Here is a 10,968-nt window from a genome sequence, read left to right as displayed (position 1 = left end):
TAGGGTAAGTAAATTTTTGTTCTGGAAGTGAACTTCTCCTTTAAATGCACTCAAGTTATCTGTTTAAAATCGGATTGAGGGCTTATTCATACTAAAAAGTCTTCATGTAAACAACTCAATAAATCCAAGTGAAATTTCAATCGTATTGAAAACAATATTATCACAATGGCTTTCTCTAATGCAGCAACTAGGCCTCATACATGTGCTGAATCTTTGTTTAGAACAGTTATAATGCACATGTAAACAAATATGTGAATTGGATTGTAATGTTTAGGGTTTATATAAACAGGTCTTTCAGAATCAGAATCAGGTGGATTCATTTCGAGTGACGGAATCTAGTGCTTGTACACTGAGGAGGTCTGGGTGGGATGGATTGTTCAGTTCTGCTCCCACAGAAATGTTATATTTTGTTCTGTTCACACCTACAACTTTCACGTTTTGTCCCGCTCGTGTCCTCAAATGCCCGCAGTAAGAGGTCTACTCACATTTTTCTCGTTCCAGTGTCACAGCCTATTTTTTTCCAATACCCACACACAGAGCTTTACATCAGAAGTGCCATACTTGTGTGTGTTGTATGTCAAAGGAGTAGTTCACTTTCAGAACAAAAATTTACAGATAATTTACTCACCCCCTTGTCATTTAAAATGCTCATGTCTTTCTTTCTTCAGTCGTAAGGAAATTATGTTTTTTGAGGAAAACATTTCAGGATTTCTCTCCATATTGTGGACTTCTATGGTGCCCACGAGTTTGAACTTCCAAAACGCAGTTTAAATGCAGCTTCAAAGTTCTCTATTTTCTAAAAGAATTTACAATTTACATACTTTTTTAACCTCAAATGCTCGTCTTGTCTCGCTCTGCATATACTCTGTGTATTTAGTCCTACATCGCTGCAGAAATACCAACCAAGTGTTTACATTAAGTAAATTTGCTTAGAAGATCAAACGCCTCTTACAAAAAAGGAAAATCGTGATGTAGGAAGATTTTGAAGTTGGAGGAAAAAAAGAGATGGGAGTTTTTTGAGCTATCCTAACTGTCTTGAACCGGAATACATAGAGTACACGCAGAGCTAGACAAGACGAGCATTTGAGGTTAAAAAGTATATAAACTGTATTTTTTTTTTTTTTTTTTTTTTAGAAAATCGATTGTTTCGCTAGATAAGACCCTTCTTCCTTGGCTGGGATCATTAAGAGCCCTTTGAATCTGCATTTAAATTGCATTTTGGGAGTTCAAACTTTTGGGCACCATAGAAGTCCACTATATGGAGAGAAATTCTGAAATATTTTCCTTGGATCACAAGGGGGTGAGTAAATTATCTCAAATTTTTGTTCTGGGAGTGAACTTCTCCTTTAACAACTTGTTGCAATTGTCACAGCAGGCAAAAGGAATTTACTGTACGGTGTCGCATACAACTGAAAAACATTGAGAATGTCCAATAAACTTGGATACATTCAAAATTCCGAGAAAATAAAGTCTGAATTGTTAGATAAAAAAGTCACCTTTTTTAAAGGGGAAATCTAATGCTATTGTATTCATTCTGACTTATTTACACTGTTAAGGTATTCTATTGCTAGACAAGGTTTTTTTTTTTTTTTTTTAGTATGGCCCTGTATGACGTCAAAAAGGGCGGAATTTCTTGTATGGGCACTTCTCCCAAAAGAATGTGCGAACGGGTCAAGCAGAGCGAGAGCAAGAGCACATCCATCAACGTGCTTCATTTGGGTTACGGAAGTCGTCAGCAGTGCTGCGCAGGACTCGAAAAGGATTTGTCATTTTGTTTCTAGATCATGTTTCAAGATGTTCATGATGTTTCAAGACTTTCTTTCTCCAGTTAAAAAAGAAATTAAGGTTTCTGAGGAAAACTTTCCAGGATTTTTCTCCACATAGTGGACTTCAGTTGTGGCACAATGTGTTGAAGGTCCACACTGTTTCAATGCAACTTCAAAGGGCTCAAAACAATCCCAGCCAAAGGAATAAGGTCATTTCTAAAAAAAAAAAAAAAAAAAAAAATTGAACATTTATATACTATTTAACCACAAATGCTTGTCACTAGCTCTGCGATGCGCATCTTCACCATAGAAAAAAGTAAAAAAGATGGACAACGCGTCTCCGCTTCATTCCACTATAAAAAATGTAAAGCCAAAGCATCTCAATATGGCCGCTGCCATTTTAGGGAAAATTACGTAATTTGGAGCCAGAGTCTGCGCAGTAGTGTTGTGAGATGGAGCCGCGGTATCAAAGTCCCACCCAAACTCTCGTAGATCCAATCGCAAGATCACAATCATGACACCACACCCCGTTTTTATAGCATCAAATAACTACCTAAAAGCAAACGTATTAGAAAAACGAGCACTTGAACATGAATCAGCATGAAGGAAAGGAAAGGAGGTGAAGTGAGGCCAAGTATGGTGACCCATACTAGGAATTTGTGCTCTGCATTTAACCCATCCAAGTGCACACACACACAGTAGTGAACACACACACACCATGAACACACACCCGGAGCAGTGGGCAGCCATTGCTGCGGCACCCGGGGAGCAGTTGGGGGATTGGTGCCTTGCTCAAGGGACTCACCTCAATCGTGGTATTGAGGGTGGAGAGAGTGCTGGTTATTCACTCCCCCCACCTACAATCCCTGCCAGACCTGAGACTAAAACCTGCAACCTTTGGGTTACAAGTTGGGTTACAAGAAACCATCATTCGAAAAAAATGATTTGAAGTGTAATTTGATTATTTAGTTTGGCTCACGTCCCATTAAATTACATGGAGAGGGCAGGGTTTATGACCTATACTTCAGCCTGCCACTGGGTGGGGGTGCATCGAAATGTTTTGGCTTCACTTTTCAGGGCTCGTGCGGCACACTTGGTCTTCACGCATTGCACAATCATGTTGGAAAAGTCACACGTGGTTAGTTCTTCATTTGAGTATTTCAGCACAAAAAGGTAATGTAGGGCAAAAAACTACATCTCATTTTCTCCTACAACTTCAAAATTGTCCAACATCGTTGTTTTACCTTTTTTGCAAAGGGCGTTTGACTTTCTTTGCACGTTCGCTTTGCAAACACTGGGTCGGTACTTCCACCTACATCCCACGCGACCTTTTAGCGTGACTACGTAATGTGTGAAGTCAAGCTAGTGCAAGACGAGCATTTGTGGTTAAAAAGTATATACATTAAAAAAAAAAAATTTTTAGAAAATGGCTGATTGTTTTACTAGATAAGACCCTTAAGGTCATTGCACACTGAGTCCAAAATTTTCGTATGTGTTTTTCAGGGTTTTTTTTTTTTTGTATCCGTCATCCTTTCCTAATAAAATGCTTGCTACAGATGTGAAAACGCACAAAAATTGTACCTTTTCGGAGGCAGTGTGTAAACGTGATTGACACAACGTGAGTTCGTATTTACTTTTTAACATGCAAAAATTTCAGACGAGAATTTCAGACTCAAAGACCTTTGCAAAGACCTTTATTCCTCGTCTGGGAACATGTTAAACCCTTCGAAGCTGCATTGAAACTGCAATTTGGACTATTTAAGCCAATGGCCACCATTGAAGTCCACTATATGGAAAAAAATTCTGCCATGTTTTCCTCAAAAACCTTAATTTCTTTTCGACTGAAGAAAGAAAGACATGAACATCTTGGATGACATGGGGGTGAATAAACTATCAGGATTTTTAATTTTTGAAGGATGATTTTGGAATTAGGGAAATAGACGAGATGGGAGTTTTTCGACATACCCTAAATGTATTGACCCAGATCACACAGACTACTCATGCGCATCGCAGAGACGAGACAAGACGAGCATTTGAGGTTAAAAAGTATTTAAATTGTCAATTTGTTTTTCGAAAATAACCAATCATGTCGCTAGATAAGACCTTTCTTCCTCAGCTGGGATCGTTTAGAGCCCTTTGAAGCTGTGTTTAAACTGCATTTTGGAAGTACAAACTTGGGGCACCATAGACGTCCATTATATGGAGAGAAATCCTGAAATGTTTTCCTCAAAAAACACTTTCTTTATGTCTGAAGAAAGAAAGACATGGACATCTTGGATGGCAAGGGGGTGAGTACATTATCTGTACATTTTTGTTCTGAAACTAATCCTTTAACATGAGATTTGAAGAAAATAAGTTTGTATTCGGTTTAACATATCCCAACCTCTACCTCATGTAACTATGATTTTTGGATTTTTTAAAGAAAATAAGGGACCAATTTTGTGGTAATCAACATTATACACTAAGTGCTGCTGATTAACTTGTATCAAACCAGGAATATTCCTTTTAACATGGACTGTGTCCGTGATATATCACCTTTTTAAAAAATTTACTGTAATGTGTTGCAAGAACCAAAAGTTGTACCTTTAAGGGACATTAATTATTGAAGAATTCATTCATCTCTACAACAGAAGTCTAATTACAGCTAGAATAAGGCCAGATTGAATGACTAAACACGATCTCATTACGTGCTGGTGTCTGCTCCTGAAGAATATACCGCTAAAAATCAATGGCACGCTGATACCATCTCTCACCAGAGCTCAACCAACCAAAAGCTGCGGTGAGATCATGTGGCACTCGTCTCTTTTGCAGTTGGTGCGTCACCTAATGATGTCACAGAGACTCCTCCCACTGACACGCCCCCCTCAGACTCGTGCAAAATGTCTCCTCAGCGACAAACCGTTTGGCACTACTTGTCTAACCACCGTAAGATGGAGGCAGGCAAGAAGAAGACCTCTCTGATCCATGAAGGAAAGAACTCTTTGGAGGGACTGACGAGGAAAGGTCTGCTCGAGTCCCAACTGACATACAAAAATGTTAGTCGCACCCTACGTTTTCCTTGCAGTCACCATATAGGCAATGGGCAGATGAAACATGTTCTCTTCTGGTGGATGTTGGGGGAGTCTCTTTGGATCTGTGATGATGGGATAGAGTAGGATGAGACTGCTAGGGTGAAGTAGGGCACGGAGATTAGGTTAGAGTGATGTAGGCGGACGCTTTTTCCTTTAGCTGGCGCAGACACAGATGGCAACTCCAGCTCCCTGCAAAGGAAGAGCCACAAATGTTGTATAATGTTGCAGCGTGTAATATTTGGCCAAAGTTAGAAATAGCACTTCATGTAGCTACACTGCACTATTTTTTCTTTTTTCTTTTTTAAAGAATATATCTTGAATTCAGTTTTTCTTATCACATTCTCAAATAGTGTTTTGTTGTTTAAGACAAAAATCTAATCTAATATATCCCTGATAGCACATGTACATCTCGGAGACGTCTATTTGACATTGCATTTACATCTGCAAGACGTAGTTTGCTCATCTGCAATACGTCTATTGGACGTTTCCTATCAGATGTCAAACAGACGTCTATTAGATGTCTTTAAGATGTTTATGAATTAGAATGTATGTAAAACAGACATCTTACAGATGTCTGCCAGATGTTTGTACATAGCAGATGCATTTTATTATATAATATTAAGTTTTCTTTTTTATTATTATTGTTCATCAGTATTTTTGGTCACACTTTACCATGGCAGCTCAATGCTATCTCATGTATTTTACGAGGTGGCACGTTGGTAGGAATTCATACTACTTCATATGATTTTGTACAATTTCTATGACAGTTAAGTTTAGGGGTGGAGTTAAGTGTGGTCCTTCGTACGAATTCCTACGAATTTGCCACCTCATTAATTAGTTTGAGCAAGGTTGTATGAGTAAGGTTGTACAAATTCATACGAATTAGCCACCTTTAAAAAATGTATGAATTGCCATGAGATTGATTTGGGAAGTCTTGGCCAAAAAATGCTATTGCGATTTTTTTATCTCACAATTTTTCCTCAGAATTGCAAGATATAAACTCATAATTCTGACGTTTTTTCTCCGAATTAAAATGAGTTATAAAGTCAGAATTGCAAGATATAAACTCGTAATTCTGAAGTTTTTTTCCAAATTGCGTGATATAAACTTGCAATTGCGAGTTATAACGTCAGAATTGCGAGATATAGTCGCAATTCTGACTTTTTTTTCATAAATGCGAGTTGTCTCTTGCAATTCTGACTTTATTTCTTGCAAATGCAACTTTATATCTCGCAATTCTGACTTTTTTCTCATAAATGCGAGTTTGTATCTCGCAATTCTGACTTTATTTCTCGCAAATGCAAGTTTATATCATGCAATTTTGACTTTTTTCAGAATTGTGAGATAAACTCCTAATTTTGCGAGATATAAACTTGTAATTCTGACATTTTTTTCCCGAACTGCATGATATAAACTCGCAATTGCAAGTTATAAAGTCAGAATTGCATGATTTAGCCACAATTCAGACTTTTTTGGACTTTATTTTTTTTTAAGAACTTTCAGAAAAACTCGTAATTCTGACGTTTTTTTCCTCCAAACTGCATGATATAAACTCGCAATTTCGAGTTATAAAATCATAATTGTGAGATATAGTCACAATTTTGACTTTTTTCTCACAAATGCGATTTGTATCTTGCAATTCTGACTTTATTTCTTGAAAATGCAAGTTATATCTTGCAATTTTGACTTTTTTTCAGAATTGTCATAAACTTCCAATTGCGAGTTATAAAGTCAGAATTGCGTGATATAGTCACAATTCAGACTTTTTTTCTCACAAATGCAATTTTGTATCTCGCAATTTTGACTTTTTTTCAGAATTGTGAGATAAACTCACAATTGCGAGTTATAAAGTCAGAATTGCGAGATATAGTCACAATTCTGACTTTTCTCTCATAAATGCGAGTTTGTATCTTGCAATTCTGACTTTAATTCTTACAAATATCTCGCAATTTAATATAAACTCGTAATTCTGATGTTTTTCCTCCATACTGCATGAGATAAACTCCCAATTGCGATATATAAACTTGTAATTCTGGCATTTTGAGTTATAAAGTCAGAATTGCATGATATAGTCACAATTCATATTTTTTTTTACTTTATTTCTCGCAAATAGAAGTTTATATCTCACAATTTAGACTTTTTTTTTCAAAATTGCAAGTTATAAAGTCATAATTGCGAGATATAAACTCGTAATTCTGACTTTTTCTCACAAATGTGAGTTTGTATCTTGCAATTCTGACTTTATTACTTGGAAATGCAAGTTTATATCTCGCAATTTTGACTTAGAATGCAAGTTTATTTCTCAGAATTGCAAGTATATGTCTTCAAATTTTGACTTTATAAATCGCAATTGTGAGTTTATATGTCACAATTCTTAGAAAAAAGTAAAAAATTTATGTTAATTAATTAATGTTAATCCATAAAAATTCTAGATTAGCTATGTTTATGTTTAAAACGAACAAAAAACACAAAATGATTTATGAAAATGAAATGAAAACACAAAATGATTATATTTGATTAATACAAATATACAGAATATATAAAATTTTGGAATTTTAGGAAATTATATTATATATTATTATATATTATTATTATTTATTTTAGAATTTAGAATAGAATTTATCTTTGTTAATGTTAATTTTAACAAGTACTAATACATTATATATGTATGTATGTATATATATATATATATATATATATATATATATGTGTGTGTGTGTGTGTGTGTGTGTGTGTGTGTGTGTGTGTGTGTGTGTGTGTGTCTGTGTGTGTGTGTGTGTGTGTGTGTGTGTTTGTGTGTGTGTGTGTGTGTGTGTGTGTGTGTGTGTGTATATATACACATACCTGTATACACAAATTTATTTAGATAAATGCTTTATATGTACATGCATTTTTACAAGTACAGAAATATTGATTACATTTAGTTTTGTGTTTGTTTGTCACGTGAATGTAAAACACACAGCACATACCCTCCGGAGGCTCCGACATAGGGGGGCTTAGACAATACATGTGATACCCTCTGTCACAATCATCACAGAATAAAAGCTGATCCTGTAAAAATAATGCAAGTTGATTCTTGTATGCACATGTCCCCAAACAACAGTGCTGGGGCCCTGGATTAAGCAGTTCAGAAACACAACACAGACTGCACGGCGAAAGTAAGTTGCTCCGTTCAGTTGACTTACATCGTTCTCCGATGTTCCGCACAGGCTGCAGGATTTGCACTCGATGCACTGCCAGCGGTAGGTCCTCACCGCCGCCGTCATGTTGACCGTGAACTGCAGGCATGACGGATGACCTGCAAGAGCCCGAGAAGAAGGTAATATGTTGAGAAAATTAATAAATCCCATTTCCGCGCAGAGCTTACATGGGTTTGGTCGCACCTGATCGGCCACAGTCCGCACAGGAAATTAGATCTTCAGGACAGCCTGTTTTCTTCGAGCCTCCTAGACAGAAGTCACAGTAGCCGTTCGGGATGACAGAACCGTCGGCTGCTTTTTTGGCTGCAGAGAGAAAAGAGAAAAACACATTTAAATGAAAAGAAAAAAGATTAAATACGCTCTTATTAATTGATATTAGTTCTCATAGACTATCTTCAGTTAACAATTGTTCAAATATTAACTTACAGTACTATTCAAAAGTTTTATTTTATTTTATTAAAAAAAGAATACTTTTATTCAGCAAGGATGTATTAAATTTATCAAAAAAAAATATATATATATATATAATCGCATCCAAAATAAAAGTTTATGTTTACATACTAAATGTGTGTTTACTGTGTATATTTATTATGTATATATAAATACACACACATACATGTATAGATTAAAAAATATTATATATAGAATTATAAATATTTTATATATAAATCTAAATTATTGAAAATAACAATCAGATAAATGCTGTTTGAGCTGTTTGAACTTTCCATTTTATCAAAAAAAAATGCATGTTAAAATGCAAATGAAAAGAATGAAGAATTACATATTATTAATTAATATTAGTTATTATAGACTAACAATGTCAGCATTTATTATTGTATTTGTATCATTGTTGTTGTTTAGAAATGAGTACTTTTATTAGCGAATGTGTTAAATTATACTTTTATAAGAATGTGTTAAATTGACCAAAAGTGACTGTAAAGACATTAATCATGTTGATAAAAAAAAAAAAAAAAAAAATATATATATATATATATATATATATATATATACTGTATGTCAAATAAATGCTGTTCTTTTGAACTTTATATTTGTCAAAAAATACAGTGAAAAAAAAAATTACGGTTTCCACAAATATTAAGCAGCACTGTTTCATTAACCTACAGTACCAGTCAATAGTTTTATTTTATTTTAATTGATTTTATTTTTTAAAGAAATTAATACTTTCATTTGAATAATTTTTTACAATTATTTTAAAGAAATTAATAGTTTTATTCAGCAAGAAGGTATTAAATTAATCAAAAGTGAATGTAAAAAAATTGTCAAACACGTGCTGTTCTTTTGAACTTTCCACAAATATTAAGCAGCACTGTTCCATTAACCTACAAAACCAGTCAATAGTTTTTATTTAATTTTTTAATTGTATTTAATTTATTTATTTATTTAAGAAAATTATATTAAATTATGTTATTTATAAAAAAATCTGAAAAAAAAATGATTACGTTTCCACAAATATTTATTTTATTTAATTTTATTTATTTATTTATTTTAAAGAAATTAATACTTTCATTCAGCAAAGATGTATTAAATGTATCAAAAGTGACTGTAAAGAATTACAGTTTCCACAACCTAAAGTATTTCAGTAGTTTAATTTAATTTAATTTGTTTTGTTTTATTTATTAATTAATTTATTTTATTTTATTTAGATTTTTTAAAAAGAAATTATTACTTGTATTCAGCGATTTATCAAATGTGACTATTAAGGCATTAATCATGTTGAAAAAGTTTCCACAAATATTAAGAACCACCTTTTCATTAACCTACAGTATTTCAGTAGTTTAATTTTATTTAATTTATTTATTGCAAAGAAATTAATACTTTTATTCAGAAAGGATGTATTACATGTATCAAACATGACTGTAAAGAATAATAATGTTGAAAAAAAATGTCAAATAAATGCTGTTCTTTTCTAAATCTTTCTATTTATCAAAAATGCAGATAAAAATACAGTTTCCACAAATATAAAGCAGCACTGTTTTTACTGTCTTCAACACTGACAATAATAATAATAATAATAATAATAATAATAATAATAATAATAATAGAAAAACAAATCAGCATATTAGAATGCTTTCTGCTGCTGAAAATTCAGTATATATGTATATGTATGTGTATATGTATATATGTATACAAAAAAAGTATTGACATAATGAATATAATGATTTGAATAGATAGATAGAGAGATAGATATCACATATAATAAGATGTTAAGATGTAATGGATAGTTGCTATGTGGTCACATGGTTTTCTGTGTAATTTGTATGTGTGTGTGTGTGTGTGTGTGTGTGTATACACACACACACACACACACACACACACACACACATTTTGCCCATTTTATTATTTGCCAGAAAAAATCACATGTCTGAGAAATGAGTATCATTCAATATAGCACAAACACATTTTAATACTGATCAAATCCCACCCCTAAATATGAACGATAGCATGAGCAGTGCTAACTAGAGCTGCTCATATGAAGCCGGTCGGATTGTGTAGTGTGTTTCTGTCCATATGTTTCCTATCACAGTGGTATACGGGCCTGCTGAAGCCTGCAGTCGGAGCGGAGGGAGGGGGACAAGCTCTCCACTGGGAGAACTGGAGGTCTGTTAAATATTGTCACAGGAAGAGAGGAAACTGCTGCGGAGACAAACAAATACACAGCAGGAGACTGGTGTATATAATTAACGAGGAAGACAAGAACAGCTCTGTGTAGCGCTCAGTTCGACTTGAATTGATGGCTGAACGGATCCGGTTCAATTCAATGCAACAATGCCAGTGGTTTTACTTGCACATATATAGTGGAAATAAGTGTATATGGCAGTGTAAAACACAACACACACACATAGTGATCATGAGCGGGTGATTTGGAGAGCTCTGGCCCTCTCCAGCGAGGTCATTAATCCACTCCATCCT

At 34.2% G+C, this 10,968-nt stretch overlaps 1 protein-coding gene across 1 annotated transcript in view; it reads right to left on the bottom strand.

The window, feature by feature from the left end:
• Positions 1 to 4,955: 4,955 nt before the first annotated feature.
• Positions 4,956 to 10,968, bottom strand: part of dpf1 (double PHD fingers 1) — a 73,695-nt gene continuing 67,682 nt past the window's right edge. The window contains 4 exon segments of the mRNA XM_073817844.1: positions 4,956 to 5,026; positions 7,807 to 7,888; positions 8,023 to 8,135; positions 8,221 to 8,340. Of these exon segments, the coding sequence (XP_073673945.1) occupies positions 4,956 to 5,026; positions 7,807 to 7,888; positions 8,023 to 8,135; positions 8,221 to 8,340 (386 nt within the window).

Source organism: Garra rufa, chromosome 14 (assembly GCF_049309525.1).
Source record: "Garra rufa chromosome 14, GarRuf1.0, whole genome shotgun sequence".
Classification (NCBI taxonomy): domain Eukaryota; kingdom Metazoa; phylum Chordata; class Actinopteri; order Cypriniformes; family Cyprinidae; genus Garra; species Garra rufa.
Note: the sequence above shows the minus strand (reverse complement) of the source record. Positions and strands in the feature narration are given on the sequence as shown.